The following is a 26507-nucleotide window of genomic DNA, read 5'->3' on the forward strand; positions in this document are numbered from 1 at the left end:
TCATGCATGCTTCAGTGTTGCTTGCATCGAAGTGAGCATGAAAGGCATTTAGCTCGTCTGGTAGTCTCACATCACTGGGCAGCTTGTGGCTGGGTTTTGCCTTTCCGTAATGTTTTGTAAGCCCTGCCAGAGCTGGTGTAGTAGGATTCAATCTTAGTCCTGTATTGACGCTTTGTCTGTTTGATGGTTCGTCTGAGGGCATAACGTGATTTCTTCTAAGCATCCAGATTAGTGTGCTCCTTGAGAGTGTCAGCTCTAGCCTTTAGCTCGATGCGGATGTTGCCTGTAATCCACGGCTTCTGTTTGGCATATGTACATATGGTCACTGTGGGGACGACGTCGTCAATGCACTTATTGGTGAAGCCGGTGAGTGAGTTGGTGCACCCATCCATGCCATTGGATGATTCCCAGAACATATTCCAATTCTGTATTGAGTGAGTCACTGGTACTTTAGTTTTTGCTTGTAAACAGGAATCATGAGGATATAATTATGGTCCGATTTGCCAAATAGAGGGCGAGGGAGATCTTTGTATGCATATCTGTGTGTGGAGTAAAGGTGGTCTAGAGCTTTTTTCCCTCTGATTGCACATGTGACATGCTGGTAGAAATTAGGTAAAACTCGACGATACCCATGGACAGGGCCAACCAGGCAGGATATAACTCCACCCAGTTTGCCAAAGCACAGCCCCCACACCACTAGAGGGATATCTTCAAACCACCAACCACCCTGAGACAAGGCCGAGTACAGCCGATGAAGATCTCCCCCACGGCACGAACACGAGGTGGGTTGCCAACCCGGACAGGAAGATCACGTCAGTGACTCAACCCACTCAAGAGGGTTGATGGATTCTGTACGCGTACCATTCAGAAGGTGAATTAGCAGGACAACATTTTTAAGTGACTTTGAACGGGGGTATGGTAGCAGGTGCTAAGTGTATCAGTTTGCATCAAGAACTGCAATGCTGCATTTTTTTTCACGATCAAAAGTTTCCTGTGTGTATCAATAATTGTCCACCAACCAAAGGACATCCAGCCAACGTGACACAACTGTGGGAAGCATTGGAGTCAACATGGGACAGCATCCCTGTGGAACACTTTTGACACCTTGTAGAGTCCATGCCCAGACAAATTGAGGCTGTTCTGAGGGCAAAAGGGGGGGCAGAAACTAGGGTTGTGGCGGTCACAAAATTTTGTCAGCCGCTGATTGTCAAGCAAATAACTTTCAGTCTCACAGTAATTGTCCGTTAATTAACATAAACACTTTTTGTATCTCCTGGCTTCCACACTGATGCAGACCTTTGGAACATCTACGTTTTAAAATGTCTAATGAATCCATTTAATATAGCCTACACCTTCTCAATGCATCCATTATTTATTTTAGACAGGTCCAAAGAAGCATGATATGAAGAAAATGTAGTCTATTTCAGAAGAACAGAATAGCATACTCTGAGTTGTCCTTATGTTAGGTCATGTTGTGGCTATGTCAAATGGCTGTGGACTACACTAGTTCATTTAACAGACAAGATTTGCTTAGAATTCCGTGACGTTATTTTAAAGTATGAAGGCTATAGTATATTTTCTCCAAACGATTTGATGGAGTGCGCACATGCGGCTATTCTGTGTGAAGCGGTTAACAAATAAATATGTACTCCTATATGCTTAATTTAGAGTTACATTAATAACTTTAGTTGTTCTACAAACATTTAGCTATACAGTACCAGTCAAACGTTTGGACACACCTACTCATTCAAATGGTTTTCTTTATTTTTAAAATGTTCTACATTGTAGACATCAAAACTATGAAAAAACACATGGAATCATGTAGTAACCAAAAAAGTGTTAAGCAAATAAAAATACATGTTATATTTTAGATTCTTTAAAGTAGCCACCCTTTGCGTTGATGACAGCTTTGCATACTCTTGGCATTCTCTCAACCAGCTTCATGAGGTAGTCACCTGGAATGCATTTCAATTAACAGGTGTGCCTTGTTAAAAGTTAATTTGTGGAATTTCTTTCCTTCTGAATGCATTTGAGCCAATCGGTTGTGTTGTGACATGGTAGGGGTGGTATTCAGAAGATAGCCCTATTTGGTAAAAGACCGAGTCCATATTATGGCAAGAACAGCTCAAATAAGCAAAGAGAAATAACAGTCCATCATTACTTTAAGAGAGTCAATTTGGAACATTTCAAGAACTTTGAAAGTTTCTTCAAGTGCAGTCACAAAAACCATCAAGCGCTATGATGAAACTGGCTATCATGAGGACTGCCACAGGAAAGGAAGAACCAGAGTTACATCTGCTGCAGAGGATAAGTTCGTTAGAGTTACCAGCTTCAGAAATTGTAGCCCAAATAAATACTTCACAGAGTTCAAATAACAGACATATCTCAACATCAACTGTCCAGAGGAGACTGTGTGAGTCAGGCCTTCAGGTTGCTATGTGCATAACAGCAAAATTAACCAGCATATTGGGATTGAGAACAATACGGAGGAGGCAGCAGCATTAGAGACGAGGAAACAGCCCTTGCCTTAAACCCTATTCGGGCAGGATTAGTTTTACTGGTGGTGGTCAGGTAATGTAATGCACAAAACACCACATCTGTGGTGAATAACCTACTGTTATAATACAATCCAAGCTGTTTATAATACAGCTTGGATTCAAACCAGGGACTGTAGTGACGCCTCTTACACTGAGATGCAGTGCCTTAGACCGCTGTGCCACTCAGGAGACCCATTTCCTGATGATGTTTCACTGCTCTTCGTACTTGGCGGCTTCAGCCTCCCAACATCTGCTTCCGATTAATTTACTGTCTAAACTCTCCTGATCAACACCATTGCATTATGCCTCTCTCTAATGTCAATATGCCTTGTCTACTGCTGTCTTGGCTAGTTTTTACTGTTTTATTTCACTGTAGAGCCTTCAGTTATTCTCAAAATGCCTTAGATAGCTCTTCAGTCCCACTCCACACACATGCGGAGACCTCACCTGGCTTAACTTGTCCCTCCAGAGACGAAACCTCTCTCATCGTCACTCAACGCCTAGGTTTACCTCCACTGTACTCACATCCTACCATACCCTTGTCTGTACATTATGCCTTGAATCTATTCTACCACGCCCAGAAACCTGCTCCTTTTATTCTCTGTCCCCAACATAGTAGATGACCAGTTCTTATAGTCTCTGTTCCTATTCCCCAGGCGCTATTATCCTACTCCTCCTCTGTTCCTATCCTATTCCCCAGGCGCTATCATTTGTTGACTTCTGTAATCGCAAAAGCCTTGGTTTCATGCATGTTAACATCAGAAGCCTCCTCCCTAAGTTTGTGTTATTCACTGCTTTAGCACACTCTGCCAACCCTGATGTCCTAGCCGTGTCTGAATCCTGGCTTAGGAAGACCACCAAAAATTCTGAAATCCCCAACTACAACATTTTCTGTCAAGATAGAACTGCCAAAGGGGGTGGAGTTGCAATCTACTGCAGAGTTCTGTCATGCTATACAGGTCTGTGCCCAAACAGTTCGAGCAGTTCTACTTATAAAAATCCACCTTTCCAGAAATAACTCTCACTGTTCCTGCTAGTAAAAGACCCCGCTAAGCCCCCAGATGTGCCTTGGACACGTATATGAATTAATTGCCCCCCATTTATCTTCAGAGTTTGTACATCCCTAAACTGGGATATCCATAACACCCCGGCCGTCCTACAATCTAAGCTCGATGCCCGCAATCTCACACAAATTATCATGGAACCCACCAGGTACAACCCTAAATCCGTAAACACGGCACCCATTGATATCATCCTGAATAACCTGCCCTCTAAATATACGTCTACTGCCTTCAACCAGGATCTCAGCAATCATTGCCTCATTGCCTGCATCCGTAATGGATCATCGGTCAAACGACCACCACTCATCACTGTCAAACGTTCCCTAAAACACTTCAGTGAGCAGGCCTTACTAATCAACCTGGCTCGTGTATACTGGAAGGATATTGACCTCATTCTGTCAGTTAGCCTCTTTGTCCGCCCCATCCCGCATGCGGTATCGTTACTACAGCCTCAAGCTCATTAGCATAACGCAACGTTAGCGATTTTTAAAAATCGCAAATGAAACGAAATAAATATGCCTGTTCTCAAGCTTATCCTTTTCTTAACAATCCTGTCGTCTCAGATTTTCAAAATATGCTTTAGAACCAGAGAAAATCACTAATTTGTGTAAGAGTGGTGATAGCTAGCTTAGCGTTAGCATTAGCATTTAGCACGCAACATATTCACAAAAACCAGCCAAGGAATCAAATAAAATAATTTACCTTTGAAGAACTTCAGATGTTTCAATGAGGAGACTCTCAGTTACATAGCAGATGTCCAGTTTTTCCTGAAAGATTCTTGTGTAGGACACATCGTTCCCTTTTGTTACTATGCATATGGCTACCGAAACTAACCGAAAATTCAGTCACCTACATGTCGAACTTTTTTCCGAATTAACTCCATAATATCGACTGAAACATGGAAAACGTTGTTTGAATCAATCCTGAAGGTGGTTTGTCATATTTCTCTCCATTGAAAGCACCGTCCTTGTAGCCTGGTTTGTTCTGAGATTTGAATGGAAAAATACCGGGACCTGACTTTTGCGCACCAATTGCCACGCAGACACCTAGCGGGACACCTGGTAAATGTAGTCTCTTATGGTCAATCTTCCAATGATATGCCTACAAATACGTCACAATGCTGCAGAGACCTTGGGGAAACAAGAGAAAGAGTCCGTTCATTCCTGTCGCATTCACAGCCATATAAGGCGATCATGGAAAACGTAGCCTCAGAAATCCTGTGCATTTCCTGGTCGGTCATACATCTTGGTTTTGCCCGAAACATTTGTTCTAAGGGACTCACAGTGAAAATCTTTGCATTTCTGGAAACGTAAGACTGTCGTCTTTCCAAAGCTATCAATTCCAAGCATATTCGAGCATCTTTTCGTGACAAAATATTGCGCTTAAAACGGGCACGTCTTTTTATCCAAAAATGAAATACTGCCCCTTTAGGACTAACAGGTTAAGGATGCCTGGTTATTCTTTAAAAATGCTTTCCTCACTATCTTAAATAAGCATGCCCCATTAAAAAATAAATACAACTAAGATCAGATATAGTCCTTGGTTCAGTTCAGTGCCTGACCAGCACAAAAACATCCTGTGGCATACTGCATTAGCATTGAATAGCCCCCGCGATATGCAATTTTTCAGGGAAGTTAGGAACAAATATACACAGGCAGTTAGGAAAGCAAAGGCTAGCTTTTTCAAACACAAATTTGCATCCTGTAGCACAAACTCCCTTTGCAAAATCCTGTCTCCTGATTCTGCCTCTTCGACCATACTATCCTCCCTTTCCACATCCTGTGACTCACACTGGTCTCTTTCCTCCCAGCCAGCTCAGCCTTCCCCTCCTGCTCCGTGGCTGAGTGACTCATTGCGAGCTTATAGAACAGGGCTGCGGTCAGCTGAGGACCTATCATCCTTTCACTCCCTCCTCTCTACCTTCTCTTCCTCTTCCTGTATCTACTGCTAAAGCCACTTTCTATCACTCTGGCTTCTGTCTCTAACAAGCTTCTTCCTCTAACTCTGGGAAACTATTTTCCACTTTTTCCTCCCTCCTTTTAATGCCCCTCCCTCCTCCCTCTCTTTGGACGACTTTGTCAACCACTTTGAAAAGAAGGTTGATGACATCCAATCCTCATTCAGCCTTTTGAATCCACTGGTCCCACTCACACAGAACTACCCTACGCCTTGACCTCGCTCCAGATGAAATCCTGCAACTAATGAGGTTCGGCCCCCAAAAACCTTCCCGCTCGATCCCAATCCCTTCCTCCCTTCTCCAGACCATCTCTGGAGTCCTTTTTTACATTCCTCACTTCCCTCATCAACTCATCCCTGACCACTGGCTTCATCTCCTCTGACTTCAATCAACAATCGATGACTCTGACATCAAAAACTACAGACCGGTATCCCTTCTATTTTTTTCATTCCAAAACACTTCAGCATGCTGTCTCTGACCAACTCTCCCTCTATCTCTCTCAGAACGGTCTTCTTGACGCTAACCAGTCAGGTTTCAAGACGGGTCACTCAACCGAGACTGCTCTTCTCTGTGTCACGGAGGCTCTCCACACTGCCACAACTGACTCTCTTAGAACCATCAGATCTTTCTCACCACCGTCTCGGGGCTGGGTGTCTCAGGCTGCATACTCTTGAATTGCATCCTACCTGGCAGGCGAGATGAAGAGGATATTTTTCTGCACCACGTACTCTCCCTACTGTTATCTCCTAGGGCTCGGTTCTAGGTCCTCTCCTCTTCTCTCCATGCACCAAGTCATTCTGCCCCGTCAGATCCTCACATGGTCTCTCCTATCATTGTTATACAGATGACACCCAACTACTTTTCTCCTTCCCCCGTCTGACACCCAGGTGGCAACATGCATCTCTGCATGCCTGACAGATATCTCAGCATAAATGTTGGCCCACCACCTCAAGCTCAACCTCGATAAGACGTAGCAAGCTCTTCCTCCCGTGGAAGGCCTACCCACTCAAAGACCTCTCCATCATGGTTGACAACTCCATGGTGCCCCTGCCCAGAGTGCAAAGATCCTTGGCATGACACTGGACAACACCTGCTGTTCTCTGCTAAAATTAAAGCAGTGACTTGCTCCTGCAGGTTCATGCTCTTCAACATCCGTAGGGTATGACCCTACCTCACACAGGAAGCAGTGCAGGTCCTAATCCAGTCACATGTCATTTTCTGTCTGGACTACTACAACTCCCCGCTTGTTCCATCAAACCCCTGCAACTTATCCAGAAAGCTACAGTCCGCCTGGTCTTCAAACTTCCCAAGTTCTCCCATGTCACCCGTTCCTCTGCACACTCCATTGGATTTCAGTTAAAGCTAGAACTGCCCTATGAGTGTTAGGCAAGTACAGTGGGCCAGTGCCATGGTCTTATTGTGGAAGTAAAGTCTTGAAATAGATCACTTTTGAACACCATGCCTTGGGAGTTTATTGAATTGATAATACAGAGTATGTAGTCCACTGTCTTTTTAACCTCCTAAGAATGATGTCTTGGATGTCGAGGCTTAATTAGATATGCAAGCAGGACAGACCCCTGGGTCCACTGAATATTTCCATTTTGGCGTAGGGCATTGCAAATGTGTAAAGAGGCAAAAAAGTTGCACAGTAAGACTTCCTTTGAACCACTGGCCCAATGCCCAGTGACAGGCATTCACCATGCTTGTATTGGTTGTTATAGGGATAGCACATCTTCTAATGTATTATCAATGCATACTCGAAGGCACTGTAAATGCAGTGATAAGTAAGTTATAATTGGTAACTTCCTCCATGTATTATTTTTTTAATAATAAAGTTAGGTAACACTAAGATGCTCTCATACATGTATTTTTAAACTGTGATTACTTTAGTAGTAACAGTATACTTACATAGTAATTCATGCAAAATACCATACAAGGTTTATGAAAAATCATAAAAATAGTTATAGGTTCGCCAATATCTTCGTGTCCATCTGATCTGTCATCATCTTTCAAGGCCTCACAAAAGGTGTGCGATTTATCAATCAATACCCTGGAGCAACAGATTTATTTGGATGTTGTGGCACAACTAAGGGATTATTTTTCTCTAATTTAGAAATGCATCTCTTTCTCACATGGGATTGGCCAACCGAAGCACAAGGTGCTGAAAAAGTGATGATGCACATATGACAGGTTAAATGCTATGATTGGGGTTGTGACAGAACAGAAAAGGCCCATAACAACAACAACAACAAAATGATCAAAGATGTATTCCAATTGCACTGCTAAATCTAAAGTAGGGGGGCAATATACCAGCCAATCCGCTAGGCTTGTAATCATATTATGGCATAATGATATGACCAGGCACGTAAATATTAGAAACAGATCAATTTGACCCCTCTAATAATATACTATGAGGAATTTGATGGATTGAAAATGATATTCCCACGGTAGCTACTGGCTTTCTGTGGCTTTACACTACACAGTACTAGGCTACTCAATTCCTCCTTTCATTATTGGATCCCCCCACCGCCAATTATCCTTGGTTTGGTACTAGTTTGTGCTTGGTTTGGTACTTGTGGTTTGTGAAGGAGGCTTGTAAGGAGAATGGAGACAAAACAAAACCCTTAATTCTGTGGGCTAACTTGTAACAATTAAAGAATTAAAGTCAATTCATAAGAATGATATAGAAAATGATATTTTTCTAATTGAGAAGGATTCTATTGAAATGTGGCGGGCGAGAAACAAGTGATAATTGGTACTGGCTATATTGGGCTCAATTTTGTGAGTTCAAAGACAACTTTGGTAGTAATATGAACTTTGAAACAAGTGGTGTCTAGTAAGCTACAGAATTAGAGGGTTGATTCTCTGAACATCAAGCAATAGGCTCAAGCAAACCTGTTTCTCTCCTCAGTCAGAGGCAGCCTGGCTGTCACAGACTCTGACCAGGAGCAGCAACCTATCCTCCTTATTTGTTTAGAAAAAAAAATGTGTATGCCAAAAAATTGTGGGGGAAAGCAATCATCATATTTATACAACCTAATAATAAACCTAAGAAGAACCACCTTTATATTTTATTTCAAATGAGAAAATCTGCAAATGTAATCTCTTTATTGATCGAGATGCGTGTGACGTTGCAAAGCAGTAAGCTGGTTTATTTATCCGTCATTAATTACTTCTTCTTGATTTCAATATGGAAGGGAAACCAGGGTAAAAGGTATTCTTATACCATATTTTTGTGTAACATTGTAGCAGTTCATTCAATTGGGAGTGGTAAGGGTGGTGTGGTAGGATGTTCCCCCATGATGTAAGAGGGTCATGACTGAAAAGGTTTGGGAAGCACTGATCTAGCTAATGATTAGTACAAATACAGATGGGCATGTTTCACCATATTTATTTGTATCCACGATGTTGCATCAGTTGGGCTACAGGTAATAATAATTATTGCTAAATAAAACACCAGCATGATAATGTTGTTTGGCTCATTTTTGGAGAGGTAGATTATATTGTATTGGTATTCCCATCATTTTATTGTCACTAATTGTGGAGTAGAAAAGTCACCAGGTCTGCATTCACTACAAAATAAATGTAATACAACGTAAAGATTAAGTGGAAACTGTGCTGTTCTGAATAACCACTTGAAAATCGGAAAGAGGTTGGGTTGTGGGTTCAACATGCACCAATACCTTTCAAATACATCACGCATTGCTTTAAGCAATACCCTGCCACACTAACAAAACAGAGCAAGTGTAAAGTCTGTTGAAAAATGTTGAAGAATGTGTTGTTTAGTGCAAGCCATTACGCAACATACAGTGGTTCCTCCACCAAAAGTTGCGAGCTTACGCCGCGGGACTTAGAGGTAATTTGTGGTTTAGTATGGTACCCTGCATCACCACTTCATTGCTTCAGACCAGAGCACACGGGAGTTAGTGCACTGATTATGCTTTTGGGTCCAACTGTGTCTCCTACTGACAACGAATGGGTGACATAAACCTAAATAGAAATGGATAATTGTGCATGACTTCAGTATTACTTACTAAAACAGTTGTCACACAAGGTTTTTATAATTTTATTTTATTATTTGGCTCTAACTGTACTACTGTAGGCTACTCCCAATACACTGCATAGCAGTGCAAGCTGTGTTGCTACAGATGCTGGTTCAATACCTGTGCTGTCCTCGACTGGGAGACCCATGAGATATTTGTTGGTGTTTGATTTTTCTCCCTCAAAAAACAAAAAATAATCATTCTAAATGACAAACTGGCTTTATTTACAAATTAGAAACAATTTCTCACCCCATGTTTAAAAATGGCCTTTTTCTCGCTCATTTTATGTTGTTTGAATACGAAATCATCTCCAAGATATTTAAGGGGCATTGCACTAATAATGGCGCTGAGTAGGAAATGTTCCCACTGTTCTGTTCTTAGTGCCAGTCTGCACGTTCAAACTAAAACAGTGTAACTAATAATTGCATCTTTATGCTTTCATTAATAAAATAATTATAAAAATACTCTTTCAAAATGCCAATGTTTATTTAGTTATGGATCCATAACGGATTACTATGGGAATAAATATCACTGAATTACAGAAATATCCTCTATATGTAATTATTGGCGGAGAGTCACATCATATTTTCCGATATACTGTAGGCCTACCGTAGACGACATGAGTCTCACTAGTGTTGAGTAATGAGCTGTTAAAAGTGGTCCAGGTCTTATTTATTTAAAGAGCATATTTATTTAAAGAACAATTTCAGCACCATTTCACGCTGCTCTGAGACAAGCATGGGGACTGGTCTTGATAAATCAATCAGATTTTTATTTTCACTGAATCTCCGTTTGGGTATTGGTTAGACTAGAATTAGAAAATTAGGGTGTAGGAATGTTATGCTCTTAGTGTGAGCTTTATTTAACTAGGCAAGTCAGTTAAGAACACATTCTTATTTACAAGGACAGCCTTCTCCTTCCTTCCTTCCTGTCGGGGAATTGAATCCCAGTTTCCCACAGAACACTGGATTCTTTAGCTAAATAGCCCAGTACTGTACTCCCGACCATCACCATATATTCCGTTCCATCCTAACAGGAACCCAGAGGAGAGGGTTTTTCGTTTTCCTCGGAATAGAAACACCATAATATTAATCAAATGAATCCCAAACTCTAAAAGTTATTGGAAAAGTAGACATTGTGATTACAATAAAGCATGTAAACAAGATGCTGTGTTTTTATTTACAGGTTTTCAAACACTTGTTGCCTGATTTGCAGGACAATAGACTCTTTATAGCCCGGCTACTGTAGGTATGAACATCCCCCTACCTGCAATGTATTCGATGATTAAGTACTCTGAAGTGTCACATTTCTAACTCAAAATAGCAGTACAATATTTCTTCATCAACATCTTTATGCTTTCGTTAATAAAATAATTATTAAAATACTCTTTCAAAATCCTGATGTTTATTTAGTTATGGATCCATAATGAATTACTATGATAAAAAACATCAGTGAGTTACAGAAATAATGGAACAAGTTTTCTCATGAAGGTTAACAAATTGTTGCTTAGTGGAAAATACTCTTTCAAACACACAGTCATGTTGTACAGCGCCCTTATGGCTATTAAGCAAGGATATATTTTGGCATTTATGGGCGGCACACAATTGGCACAGCATTTCTCTCCCTCTAAAAATAGAATGTTTTGGCCTTTACAAATATTATTTTGACCTTTTATTCAGATTACCATCACTCTCCTTTGTTTGTTTTTTAAAAATGAAATAACCTCCAAAATATTGTTATATATTATCAAGTTGATGACACAGCCATATAGCCGGCACCTACATAAAGCTGAGTGACTCACTCATTCATTGTTTTGGATCAAAATAAATAAGTACCAACATTCTTTCTGATAGTCTTTAATAAATACATGTTTTGGTTATCCTGACCTGAACACCATGTACAGTATTATAATGGCCCATTAGCAGGACAATATACCTTTACCAACACCTTTCTGTATTTTGATACTTTGTTCCGGAGTGGATGGGGGCTCCCGCAGTGCAAAATGCTTTGCTATAGATGCAGGTACGATACCCCATTGGCCGCCACCGGGAGACCAATGAGGATGCTTTTGGTTTTAATTTAGGATCCTCCAATCCTCTATATGTAATTATTGGTGGAGAGTCACGTCATAATTTCCGATATACTGTTGGCTTACCGTAGGGGACATGAGTCTCACTAGTGTTGAGTAATGTGCTGTTAAAAGTGGTGTAGGTCTTATTTATTTAAAGAGCATATTGAAGTTAGAAGCAATGGCTTAAAACTATTTTAGCACTGTTTCATGCTGCTCTGAGACAAGAATGGGGACTGGTCTTGATAAATCACTTAGATTTTTATTTTCACTTAAACTCCGTTTGGTTATTGGTCAGACTAGAATTCAAAAATTAGGGTACAGAAATGTTACGCTCTTTGTGTAACCTTTTTCTGAACTAGGCAAGTCAGTTAGGAACAAATTCTTATTCACAAGGACAGCCTATTCCTTCCTCCCCATCGGGGAATTGAACTGCCATGTGCCCGGCCTGCACGACATGGGGATTCTTTAGCTAAATAGCCCAGTACTGTACTTCCGACCATCACGTTGTACAACGCCATATTTTCTGTTCCATCCTAATTGAAACCCAGAGGGTTTTTAATTTTTCTTGGAATAGAAACACCACAATATTAATCAAATTAATTAAGCAAGTACCAATCAAAAGTTACCCGACTCACCTACTCATTCCAGAATTTTTCTTTATTTTTGATATTTTCTACATTGTAGAATAATATTGAAGACATCACAACTATTAAATCAGTTTAAAACAAATTCTTATTTACAAGGACAGCCTACTCCTTCCTGCCCATCAGGGAATTGAACCCTAGTCTCCCGCGTGCCCGTCTCCCGCATGCCCCCCAGTCTCCCGCGTGCGCAGTCCAGAGGCGCCAGAGCCCCTCAGTCCAGAGGCGCCAGAGCTCCTCTGTCCAGCGCTACCAGAGCCTTCCTCTCCAGCGTTGCCCGAGCTACCCATCTTCCCTGCACCGCCTGATCTGCCCGTCTGTCCAGAGCTGCTAGAGTCTCCCGTCTGTCCAGAGCTGCTAGAATCTCCCGTCTGTCCAGAGCCGCTAGAGTCTCCCGTCTGTCCAGAGCCGCAAGAGTCTCCCGTCTGTCCAGAGCCGCTAGAGTCTCCCGTCTATCATGAGCCGCTAGAGTCTCCCGTCTGTCATGAGCCGCCAGAGCCGCCCGTCAGCATGGAGCCGCCAGTCAGCCAGGATCCTCCAGAGCTGCCAGTCAGCCAGGATCCTCTAGAGCCGCCAGTTAGCCAGGATCCGCCAGAGCCGCCAGTCAGCCAGGATCCGCCAGAGCCGCCAGTCAGCCAGGATCCGCAAGAGCAGCCAGTCAGCCAGCATCCGCCAGAGCCGCCAGTCAGCCAGGATCCGCCAGAGCCGCCAGTCAGCCAGGATCTGCCAGTCAGCCATGATCTGCCAGAGCCGCCAATCAGCCAGGATCTGCCAGAGCCGCCAGTCAGCCAGGATCCGCAAGAGCAGCCAGTCAGCCAGTATCCGCCAGAGCCGCCAGTCAGCCAGGATCCGCCAGAGCCGCCAGGATCTGCCAGTCAGCCAGGATCTGCCAGAGCCGCCAATCAGCCAGGATCAGCCAGAGCCGCCAGTCAGCCAGGATCTGCCAGAGCCGCCAGTCAGCCAGGATCTGCCAGAGCCGCCAGTCAGCCATGATCTGCCAGAGCCGCCAGTCAGCCAGGATCTGCCAGAGCCGCCAGTCAGCCAGGATCTGCCAGAGCCGCCAGTCAGCCAGAAGCTGCCAGAGCCATCAACCAGCCTGAGCTATCTCTCAGTCCTGAGCTACCCCTCAGTCCTGATCTACCCCTCAGTCCTGAGCTACCCTTTGGTCATGAGCTACCCCTCAGTCCTGAGCTACCTCAGTCCCGAGCTGCCCCTCAGTCCAGTGGGGCCCGTTGTTAGGGTTCCTAGGCCAAGGTCGGCGGCGAGGGTCGCCACTCAAAGGACGCTAAGGAGGTGGACTAAGACAATTATGGAGTGGGGTCCACGTCCAGCGCCAGAGCCGCCACCGCAGACAGATGCCCACCCATACCCTCCCCTATAGGTTTAAGTTGTGCGGTTGGAGTCCGCACCTTGGGGGAGGGGGGGGGGGGGTATTGTCACGTTCTGTCCATAGTTCTTGTGTGTTTTCCTTGTTTTAGTGTTGGTCAGGACGTGAGCAGGGTGGGCATTCTATCTTGTATGTCTAGTTTGTCTATTTCTATGTTTGGCCTGATATGGTTCTCAATCAGAGGCAGGTGTTAGTCATTGTCTCTGATTGGGAACCATATTTAGGTAGCCTGTTTTGTGTTGGGTTTTGTGGGTGGTTGTTTCCTGTCTTTGTGTTTGTTGCACCAGATAGGGCTGTTTCGATTTTTCACGTTTCTTGTTTTGTATATTGCTCTATTTTAATCTTTCATTAAAGATGTATAAAGATAACCATGCTACATTTTGGTCCGCCTCTCTTTCACCAGAAGAAAACCGTTACAATAATATTTTCCATTCCATCCTTTTTTATTTTACCTTTATTTAACCAGGCAAGTCAGTTAAGAACAAATTCTTATTTTCAATGACGGCCTAGGAACAGTGGGTTAACTGTCTGTTCAGGGGCAGAACAACAGATTTGTGCCTTGTCAGCTCAGGGGTTTGAACTTGCAACCTTGCGGTTACTAGTCCAATGCTCTAATACTAGGCTACGCTGCCTACGGAAACCCAGAGGGTTAGAAACATCATAATATTAATCAAATTAATTAAGTCAAATTTCTTAAAATCAATCCCATGTACTATGTTATGACAAAAAAGGTTTAAATTTCTCTAATAATGCCAATATGGGAGACTATCAAATGCTTCTCAAAGTTGCCCTCGAGTGGTCGAACTAGCAGTAACTTGCATTAACGTAAAAAATGGCTGAAAATGAAGTAACGTGCCATAGAATGCTGCAGCAGCCCGCAAGGTGTGCTGCAGTATGACGCAACTTTTAAAGGACGAACACTGTAGCAAATGTTAAATCAAACTGAATGCACCCCAGAACTAACTTTCTCAGAGTCGTTCTACAAACAAATTGTCAAGCGTGATTACTTTCTGAACTGTTAGAGCTAGACCAACTGTTGAAAATAATTAAGAAATGATTGGGATATCATTCGTGGTTGGGATATATTAACCCAATTAACAGGAAAGTATTGGATGTGTTTTCCCTTCAAAATTCACCAGAAACAAGATGTGTGTGTGTGTGTGCGTGTGTGTGTCATGGTTGGGGTCCAACAATGAATTTGAATTTAATTTGAATTGTCCACACCCCACAGGAAGAAGATCTTTAATTGATTTTGAATTGAAGGAATTGAAGAAAGTATAATTTACTTTAAAGCAATTCAAACCAATTAAACTGAGACGTGAAATATCAGTCTAATTCATTTGACAAATATTTTATCAAAAGGATATGCCACTCACTTAGTAATGCAAATAATTACATATAGCGTTTCAAAGATGTCAAACAGTATTTAGTTTTGTCATGAGATGTTAGATTGTTCCCTTCCATACTGCAGTGTTTGATCTAATACATTTTGGGAAATGTATTTTTTCTGATATTTAAAAACATTGAGGGAATTATTAATTATTATAGACAACCCACAACATGATCTTATAATATTTCCAGACCACTACAAAAATACTTGATTGTTGTAGGAAAATACGTTTTACAAATGAAATGTTTGAACCTTCTGCTACATGTTATTGGTAACCATACGTGATGTCAAAATAAAAAAATCTATGGTGTGTAGAATAAATAAGCTATTTGAATTTCATTGAATTAAATTATACATTAATTCAAGAGCAATTCACAACTCAATTCAGAATTGACCCCAACCTTGGTGTGTGTGTGTGTGTGTGTGTGTGTGCAAACATGGCTGACTGTCTTTTTTGCGGGGGAATACCTGCATTGCAGTGGCTGTGCATAGCGGCCATGGCTCAGTCAACAGACAGAGCAGTGTGTGTGTGCAAAGCAGAGCAGGGCTTGTGCAGGGTCAGAATGAAAGAGCAGCACATGGAGGTGAAAAATGTCATGCCACAGCCATTTATTCTTACCCAATTCCAAATCAAAGCAGGTGCTTTCAATACTATCTAAAATATAAGAGAACCTGCAACAAATAACATGTTAAAATAACATGGATGAATGATGTCGATAGGTAATGTGTGATTTGTTCAATTTGTAGGCCTATATTTATCTATCAACCACCTTCACTCTTTTGTCAATTGTAACCAAAAAACCTTTTTTTCACAGTATCCATATTTGTTATGTAGTATACATCAAACTTTTGAATTATTCTGATAATCTTTATAACAAAGCCTCATCAGAGTACAAATAATTAATTCCCATTCAACAAATGTGTAACGTGGTGTATCTGTACCTCACCTTAATGTAGATGATGTCATCACTGTTGATGATTAACAGGAAGGAGTGGAGAGACAGCAGTGTTTACTTAGCTCTGCTCTGGTAGCCTATTGAACCTGAACCCCCGTGTCATGACACCTGCTCCTGAAAATTACTTATATCAAGTTAGCACCGCAAGCTCCTGAGTAGCCTTGTCAGTGTGAATGGAAGCTGTATGTATGATGATATAGGCCACGATCATAGAGCCAAGCTATTTGGCAAAACCATCAAAAATCCTTACTGTTTATACAATAAGCCAAATCAAGTAGTAATCCAGGTCATTTTGACACCTCTATCCCTCTGTCATCTTTCTTTCTTGGTAAACAAATGTTTTTTTTGCTGTGATTCTGAAGTTTATATGTTACCCAAAGAAAATGGTTCTTCAATAATGGTGTCTCTGTGATATCTCTCTCTCTCTTTCTAACAGTGGCCCCCACGTCCCCTAGTCTGCGTTCAGAGGTCTTCAAGCCTTGCATCGATGACAAGGACCTAGCCTTCTGCCTCAACGAGGGCGAGTGCTCCATCATTGAGACAGTAGCAGGAGTGCACAGACACTGCAGGTGAGTCTCTCGGTGTGTCTGTGTCTGTATTAGTTCACTGTGTCTAACTTGTCCTAGCCTGAAGATTCAGACCTTACGGTTGCAATAATTACATATTACCTGTAAGGTTTGAATGGCAGGCTGCAGTGATCAGGACACCGCGGAGCAGGCGCAAGAGATTGTGAGGAAAACGTACCTCAATCCAGGGACGGGAGATGGCGCTGTACTCATAATTATCCCATTATCCAAATTGATACATCAAGAAGATTGAAATACTGCTAGTTTTTAATTAACCGGGTACTGCACACATACTTTTTTTCATAACAAATGTTTTGAAGATTTAAGCTTTCTGATAATGTAGCAATAATAAAACAAAACATTTTCTACCCCCCACACAAATACTTTTTTTTTTTGCCTCATGGAAATGCTGTACCATACGGGTACTAAAACCGGATATCTTCAGAACATTTATTAAGTCAAATATAGCAGAAAACAAGCACTCTTTTCATAAAAGGAAATTATTCTGGCGTCCATTCTTCCTCGCTGTCACTGTCCTCAAGCTCACTGTCCTCACTGCTCAATTAGGCTCCTTTAGCCCTGTCCATTGCCTGTGAATGTCAGTGGATATGTTGGCAAAAACATTGACCAATGCAGTAAATTGCCCTGACAAGTAGCCTAACTGCACAACGCTACCCTGAGGCAACAGAAATAAAACTACATTTTTTTAATATAAACTAAATATCTTCAAAACCTATCAAATATGCTTCATTAGAGATTCCTACAAAAGTACATACTTTTTATTGTCAAGTTATCTCTATATAAACATGCAAAATAATTAAATGTATCTTACCTTTCACTCACACCATGCGCTCACGTTGCTCTGCTTCCTACCCCAACACATACATCATACCAACTTCTGTACCTCATTTGATTGTTTACAGGATTGTTACATGTTGTTGCATATTGTCATTTATAGGATAAAAAAAAAATATATAATTATATAGGGGCCAAAAGGTTTTCTGTTGCACGAGGGCAACGATGTGCAGTAGAGGGTTAAACTGCCATTTTCGCCAGCATACTAGGCTAGCTAATTCTAAAGCATCCCATTGGATTCGACAACACTTCCGGTGGCTACTCACCCCAATGCTACCTGTCACATTTTCATGGAATCCAATGGGCTGCTATAGTATTAGCTAGCATAGCATGCTGGGGAAAACAGCCATTTAAATAAAAAGTAGCAGAATTCCAATCATCTTGATTCACCATTCAACATTTCGGGATAATTAGTACAGCAACATATTCCATCCCTGGATTGAGGTACGTTTTTCCAGCCATATACCACGCCGGGCTCTGGCAGTTTACATTCTGGCATGGCACCGCTAAACTTGTCATTGCTTATTTCAGAAGATGTTTCGGTCGACTTCTTTATGTATTAAAGAAGGATATTAAAGAAGGCTATGGATATTGGGTGACCTGGTGGCACGACAAATGCACAACTATATAGTTAAATTATACCTAACTTCAATGTTGTGTTAGGTACATAAAAGCACGTTTAAAACATTGACATAATTAAAAAGGGAACATGTATACTGTCACCCAATACAATTGCATTATATTCTATGTATCAGACACATCTTCCTTGTTGTGGCAAAGTGGAGCCTATTCTCTTGGCTTCTCTTCCCCACTAAGCACGGACCCGTCTTTTGGACACCTTTTTTTGGTACTGGTCGTCTTCTTTTTTTGGTGTGGTCTGGTCCACAGATGTAGAATTTTAGTCCGGTCCAGACCAAATCTGAAACAATCATAGACGTCTATAATTGGTTCAGATTTTGTCCGGTCCGGCCTTGATTTGGCCCAAACTTAGACGTCTATGATTCACAAGTTTGGACAGCACAATACAGTACAGTAGAACACAGTACATTACCGTACAATAAAGTATAGATTAGTACAGTAGAGTATAGTTTACTCGAATGTACTCTATTCTACTGAACTAAACTGTACTGTACTCTACTGTACTGGACTGTGCCGTACTGTACTGTGCTGTTCAAACTCATGAACCAGCCTAGAAGTCTATGATTGGTTTAGATTTGCTCTGTTCTGGACCATACTTGTTTGGGGGCAAAACTAATTCAAATAATACCCAGCATGCTTTGCAAGTGTTGGTTTTTACATTTTGACCATTCAGCAGATGCTCTTATTCTTTTGGATTCAACTAGGTATATAAACAACAACATATCACAATCATTGCAAGAAAAAAACATACGTTATTGAGAATGGTATTGTTGTTGAAGTGGTCTGTTGTTTTCAACTACAGGGTGGACTACTTTGAACATCATGCCATATTTATGTTCAAACACTATTTTTAAACTTTCATTCAGAACCGAAAATGAATCTAATTTTCACTTCCGGAAAATACGTCTTTTCAATGTCCAGAAAATACATATTTTTACCTTTCATTCAGAACCTAAAATGTATCTAACATCTACATCTGGAAAATATGTATTATTTACATTTACATTTACATTTAAGTCATTTAGCAGACGCTCTTATCCAGAGCGACTTACAAATTGGTGCGTTCACCTTAAGACATCCAGTGGAACAGCCACTTTACAATAGTGCATCTAAATCTTTTAAGGGGGATGGGTGAGAAGGATTACTTTATCCTATCCTAGGTATTCCTTAAAGAGGTGGGGTTTCAGGTGTCTCCGGAAGGTGGTGATTGACTCCGCTGTCCTGGCGTCGTGAGGGAGTTTGTTCCACCATTGGGGGGCCAGAGCAGCGAACAGTTTTGACTGGGCTGCGCGGGAACTGTACTTCCTCAGTGGTAGGGAGGCGAGCAGGCCAGAGGTGGATGAACGCAGTGCCCTTGTTTGGGTGTAGGGCCTGATCAGAGCCTGGAGGTACTGAGGTGCCGTTCCCCTCACAGCTCCATTATAGATGATTTTCTACATGATTTGCATACTGTGTCTCTTCTATTCAGCTGCAACAAAACACAACCTGCTAGTTTCACAGCTAAACCTACTTAACGTAATTGATGAGGGATAGACTGGAACTGTGCTCCGAGTTTCACCATGATGACTGGTGCAGTTGCTCAAAACATTACACTTTTGTGACAGACCATCTCTCCAACCACACTCATGGGTATAATTAACGAAGGGATCCATGGTAGAGAGGAAGGATAGGGGGACTTAACCCGAGGACTAGTCCGCTTCGCAAGTACCAGTGTTTTGAAGCAATGATTACAGGTATCTCTCAAGAGCTTCAATTGAATGGTTATTTTTCTGAATAACTGGATAGTAAATGGTTCTAAATACATGGGACCGTGACGGAATAATAGCGGCTTTCTCACATATGGAGCTAAACTGTTGTACTATTATTGTTGTGAATTCCTGCTTTTGTAAATAACTGTAAAGAGGTTGGAAAGATGATAGTGAAACGTGCCGGCGCCTATCACTGGATGGGTCTTCCATTAATCACAGTTTGGCTGCATCCGAAAAAGATAATTTAATCAGAGAAGAGTCCAATAGGATGCCAATATCAACCTTTTCTCTTGTTTTCTCCGACCCTGTTTAAACGTGTGGGGATAGATGAAAGGCAATACTTCATTTTCTCTGGAATTACTTGATTTTGAAAAACATGGTCATTGTGGATGTTGTTTCAAACACAATGAAATGGAGAGTGCTTTCTAAGGTTATGATAATTCAAAACACCTGTATGCTTATGCATAGGCCTATATATGAGGCCAAGCCAAAAATGATTGTGCCATTATACAATACATAGCCTACCGCATATTACCCATGACAGAAAAACAGAAAAGAATACTGATTTACGATATCTTTAATACATAATTAGCCTACAATTATAGTGAATTTGTATTTGGTTTTGAATCCCATAATGTGGAGGGCAGTTTTTATATTTTCATAATTGATAGGCTTACATATTACCATTAGCTCTAGAATATCTCACCACCGTGTGTTTCCATCTTCTCCCCTCTCTCCTTCAATCCAGAGAGACGGGCTGTCAACAGTTTAATGAAACATGTTTCGTTGTGAAAACATGTTACTATAGATGTTACCAAGCAGATTTCACTTTGTTTCCCAAATGAAGCACTGGGTAGCTGCAGGAACAGGGTTGGCGAGCCCATGGCATACAGAGTTTGGACGGAATATAACCTGTTGTCAGGTGAAATAACTGGAGTAGCCTACCAACATGAGTGAAACGAACCGGCAGGAAAGTGGCCTCCACTCGAGTGTATAAAGATGACTTGTCTTTTTCCCCCTGCCCCTGTTCCTGCCATTTGATAATGGGCCATTCTAAATCGGAACAAATGTTAAATATTAGTAAGGACAAGACTAAATTGAGAATAGTCTGATGGGTGAAAATATGATCACTTGATGAGACAACAGCATATGCAGCCTGAGGCAAGGAATGTGCAGCCTGAGGCAAATCATCAATAGCCTATGGTCGCATCATGCAGCCCATATATATTTTGATTGTTAAGGCATTCTATGGATTGTTTCTAGCGTATTGAACGTGTTTCAAATTATCACTTTTACGCTCAACATAGCCACTTCATATGTGCACTCACTCTAGAAAGGGAAAAATATTCTTTCTATTTTATTCAGCTAAGTTCAATTATATTCTTCTTACTATTAATCATAAAATATAAAATAATGGCACAGAACTTATAAGCATATCTTGTCTGTTAAATTCTACAGCTTAGGGCATGGCACATAGCTAGACAACATACCAACTTTTCTTCTTCTGAATTTTTTTTATTTTTTATTTATTTATTTCACCTTTATTTAACCAGGTAGGCTAGTTGAGAACAGGTTCTCATTTGCAACTGCGACCTGGCCAAGATAAAGCATAGCAGTGTGAACAGACAACACAGAGTTACACATGGAGTAAACAATTAACAAGTCAATAACACAGTAGAGAAAAAAAGGGGAGTCTATATACAATGTGTGCAAAAGGCATGAGGAGGTAGGCGAATAATTACAATATTGCAGATTAACACTGGAGTGATAAATGATCAGATGATCATGTACAGGTAGAGATATTGGTGTGCAAAAGAGCAGAAAAGTAAATAAATAAAAACTGTGGGGATGAGGTAGGTGAAAATGGGTGGGCTATTTGCCAATAGATTATGTACAGCTGCAGCGATCGGTTAGCTGCTCAGATAGCTGATGTTTGAAGTTGGTGAGGGAGATAAAAAGTCTCCAACTTCAGCGATTTTTGCAATTCATTCCAGTCACAGGCAGCAGAGTACTGGAACGAAAGGCGGCCGAATGAGGTGTTGGCTTTAGGGATGATCAATGAGATACACCTGCTGGAGCGCGTGCTACGGATGGGTGTTGCCATCGTGACCAGTGAGCTGAGATAAGGCGGAGCTTTGCCTAGCATGGCCTTGTAGATGACCTGGAGCCAGTGGGTCTGGCGACGAATATGTAGCGAGGGCCAGCCGACTAGAGCATACAAGTCGCAGTGGTGGGTAGTATAAGGTGCTTTAGTGACAAAACGGATGGCACTGTGATAAACTGCATCCAGTTTGCTGAGAAGAGTGTTGGAAGCAATTTTGTAGATGACATCGCCGAAGTCAAGGATCGGTAGGATAGTCAGTTTTACTAGGGTAAGCTTGGCAGCGTGAGTGAAGGAGGCTTTGTTGCGGAATAGAAAGCCGAATACAATTTCTTCCTATCATAATGTTTCTTTAGACCTGCCTAAAATAAATAATGGATTTATTGTGATGGTGCATATTCAGTTCATTATTATACTTTTTAAATGTAGATGTTCCAAAGGCACGTATCAGCGCTTGTATGCTGCTTGTATGCGTGGAGGCCTGGCGATGCTAAACGTGTTTATGTTTGTGGTCAATTACTGTGAGACCGGCATTCTTTTGCATGACAATAACCCTGCCGACAAAATGTCACAGATCTAGTTCAGAGGCTTAATTTGCTAACTGATCTCGTTCCCTAATACCCACATAATGAGTTTGATGGAACAGGTAGATGAAAGAACCCATCGTAACTGCATGCCGTCCTAGAGAAGTTGCAGTTAGATGAGAAGTTGCAGATATTCGTCAATACACATGCTGTATTAGAAATTATATCACCAAAGGGTTATCTTGTACTATATAGCTGTCAACTATGATGTCCATATTAGGACAGTCTCAGCTTTACAAGTAGTTGTGTCAGTCTCACAATGACACTACTCCTTGTGAGGTTGACTTGCCTGGTTAAATAAAGGTAAAATCAAATGTAATGTGAATCCCACATTAAGGATTTGAGAATGTCTAACACCGTACCCAAACCTTCTGCGTGCACCATCGTGAGCAAATTGATTTTGTCCCCCCACACCAAACGCGATCACGACACACAGGTTAAAATGTCAAAAACTCTGAACCAATTATATTAATTTGGGGACAGGTCGAAAAGCATTAAACATTTATGGCAAGTTAGCTAGCTAGCTTGCAGTTGCTAGCTAGTTTGTCCTATTTAGCTAGCTTGCTGTTGCTAGCTAATTTGTCCTGGGATATAAATGTTGAGTTGTTATTTTAACTGAAATGCACAAGGTTCTCTACTCCGACAATTAATCCACAAATAAAACGAATCTCTCCTTCTTCCAGGCTTTTTCTTCTTTGGACTTTATATGGGGATTGGCATCTAACTTTCATAGTTACCACGATGACCAACCAAACTCAGTTCATCTTTCAATCACCCATGTAGGTATAACCAATGAGGAGATGGCACATGGGTATCTGCTTCTATAAACCAATTAGGAGATGGGAGAGGCAGGACTTGCACTGCGTTTAGCCTTAAAAATAGAACTGACTTCTATTTTAGCGTTTGGCAACGCAGTCTCTCGTCTCTCATTCAGCCAATAATTGAATAACATGTATATTTAAATTTATTTTTGAAACGCTCGAGCACGCAACGCGAGCAGTGTTGGTGTGCTCGTAATAACTGTCAACAATTGAATAATTGACCTGTCAGGTGGTTGGGGAAGGTATTACATTGAAGCGATGGACATTCATTGGGATTGCAGATCTCTCCGTCTGCCTCCTAGGTTGTCTGGCTCACTCTACTGGCTTGCTTCATTGTGTTAAATATGAGGAATTTACATTTGACTTTTTTTCGTACTGGTCCCCGGTGGGAATTGAATCCACAACCTTGGCGCCATGCTTTACCAAATGAGCTACACGGGATCACGGGTTTACTGTTCTCGGTGTATATGCCAAATCCTCAAGACACACAACAGCATAAGGTAGTTCTTTCCTTACCATTGCTATGGTAACCTCTCTCTTCTCATTAGGCTGTCAGACCAACAACAGAGAACGCGTGTACGCGCATATATTCACACACACACACACAGACACACACACAAGCATGGTACGACATGCTGACAAACGTCTCAGTATTCAACATTAAAACTGTGCTTGCTGGAGTGGGCCAGCCACCATCTCTCCCCCACGCAATAAGACAGGGAACGTAATTAAGAGTTGCGAGCAGCCGTATTACCTGTGAGCAATACCCATGACAGCCCACCTGAGGCATTAGTCTCACAATTATAGGATCTAATGTTGCAGCAGTGAGTGAGCCGGGGTGCTGTTTGAGTGTGGCTGAGTTTGATAGCCGGTGTGCTATAAGGCCTCAGGAGTAGGAAAGTGTCGCAATTGGGCCATGAGTGGTGCTCAATTGTGATGCCACATGACTGGGAGTTGAAAGGCAGTGGAAGCGTGAAGGATTACATTTTCAATTTAGACGGATGATGTAGCACACCGGTCTCCAACAGGGTGTGCAAGCTTTTGTTTCAACGTAGCACTAACACACCTATTTCAACTTGTCTTGTCAAATCAAATCAAATCAAATGTTATTTGTCACATACACATGGTTAGCAGATGTTAATGCGAGTGTAGCGAAATGCTTGTGCTTCTAGTTCTGACAATGCAGTAATAACCAACAAGTAATCTAACTAACAATTCCAAAACTACTGTCTTATACACACAAGTGTAAGGGGATAAAGAATATGTACATAAAGATATATGAATGAGTGATGGTACAGAGCGGCATAGGCAAGATGCAGTAGATGGTATCGAGTACAGTATATACATATGAGATGAGTATGTAAACAAAGTGGCATAGTTAAAGTGGCTAGTGATACATGTATTACATAAAGATGCAGTAGATGATATAGAGTACAGTATATACGTATACATATGAGATGAATAATGTAGGGTATGTAAACATTATATTAGGTAGCATATTTTACATAATTTCCCATCAATTCCCATTATTAAAGTGGCTGGAGTTGAGTCAGTGTGTTGGCAGCAGCCACTCAATGTTAGTGGTGGCTGTTTAACAGTCTGATGGCCTTGAGATAGAAGCTGTTTTTCAGTCTCTCGGTCCCAGCTTTGATGCACCTGTACTGACCTCGCCTTCTGGATGATTGCGGGGTGAACAGGCAGTGGCTCGGGTGGTTGTTGTCCTTGATGATCTTTATGGCCTTCCTGTGACATCGGGTGGTGTAGGTGTCCTGGAGGGCAGGTAGTTTGCCCCCGGTGGTGCGTTGTGCATACCTCACTACCCTCTGGAGAGCCTTACGATTGTGGGCGGAGCAGTTGCCGTACCAGGCGGTGATACAGCCCGCCAGGATGCTCTCGATTGTGCATCTGTAGAAGTTTGTGAGTGCTTTTGGTGACAAGCCAAATTTCTTCAGCCTCCTGAGGTTGAAGAGGCACTGCTGCGCCTTCTTCATGATGCTGTCTGTGTGGGTGGACCAATTCAGTTTGTCTGTGATGTGTATGCCGAGGAACTTAAAACTGGCTACCCTCTCCACTACTGTTCCATCGATGTGGATAGGGGGGTGTTCCCTCTGCTGTTTTCCGAAGTCCACAATCATCTCCTTAGTTTTGTTGACGTTGAGTGTGAAGTTATTTTCCTGACACCACACTCCGAGGGCCCTCACCTCCTCCCTGTAGGCCGTCTCGTCGTTGTTGGTAATCAAGCCTACCACTGTTGTGTCGTCCGCAAACTTGATATTTGAGTTGGAGGCGTGCGTGGCCACGCAGTCGTGGGTGAACAGGGAGTACAGGAGAGGGCTCAGAACACACCCTTGTGGGGCCCCAGTGTTGAGGATCAGCGGGGTGGAGATGTTGTTGCCTACACTCACCACCTGGGGGCGGCCCGTCAGGAAGTCCAGTACCCAGTTGCACAGGTCGGGGTCGAGACCCAGGGTCTCGAGCTTGATGACGAGCTTGGGAAGGCACTATGGTGTTAAATGCTGAGCTGTAGTCGATGAACAGCATTCTCACATAGGTATTCCTCTTGTTCAGATGGGTTAGGGCAGTGTGCAGTGTGGTTGAGATTGCATCGTCTGTGGACCTATTTGGGCGGTAAGCAAATTGGAGTGGGTCTAGGGTGTCAGGTAGGGTGGAGGTTATATGGTCCTTGACTAGTCTCTCAAAGCACTTCATGATGACGGAAGTGAGTGCTACGGGGCGGAAGTCGTTTAGCTCAGTTACCTTAGCTTTCTTGGGAACAGGAACAATGATGGCCCTCTTGAAGCATGTGGGAACAACAGACTGGGATAGGGATTGATTGAATATGTCCGTAAAGACACCAGCCAGCTGGTCTGCGCATGCTCTGAGGGCGCGGCTGGGGATGCCGTCTGGGCCTGCAGCCTTGCGAGGGTTAACACGTTTAAATGTTTTCCCCACGTCTGCTGCAGTGAAGGAGAGTCTGCATGTTTTGGTTGCGGGCCGTGTCATTGGCACTGTATTGTCCTCAAAGCGGGCAAAAAAGTTATTTAGTCTGCCTGGGAGCAAGACATCCTGGTCCGTGACGGGGCTGGTTTTCATTTTGTAATCCGTGATTGACTGTAGACCCTGCCACATACCTCTTGTGTCTGAGCCGTT

General features: G+C 42.2%; 1 protein-coding gene across 1 annotated transcript in view; it reads left to right on the forward strand.

Annotated features, from left to right (window-relative positions):
- nrg3b (neuregulin 3b) overlaps window positions 1-26507 on the forward strand; it is a 438765-nt gene that overhangs the window by 193677 nt on the left and 218581 nt on the right. Inside the window, exon 2 of the mRNA XM_029629772.2 lies at window positions 16480-16612. Within this exon, the coding sequence (XP_029485632.1) occupies window positions 16480-16612 (133 nt within the window). The remainder of the gene's footprint in view (window positions 1-16479; window positions 16613-26507) is intronic.

This window comes from Oncorhynchus nerka, linkage group LG23 (genome assembly GCF_034236695.1).
Source record: "Oncorhynchus nerka isolate Pitt River linkage group LG23, Oner_Uvic_2.0, whole genome shotgun sequence".
NCBI lineage: Eukaryota > Metazoa > Chordata > Actinopteri > Salmoniformes > Salmonidae > Oncorhynchus > Oncorhynchus nerka.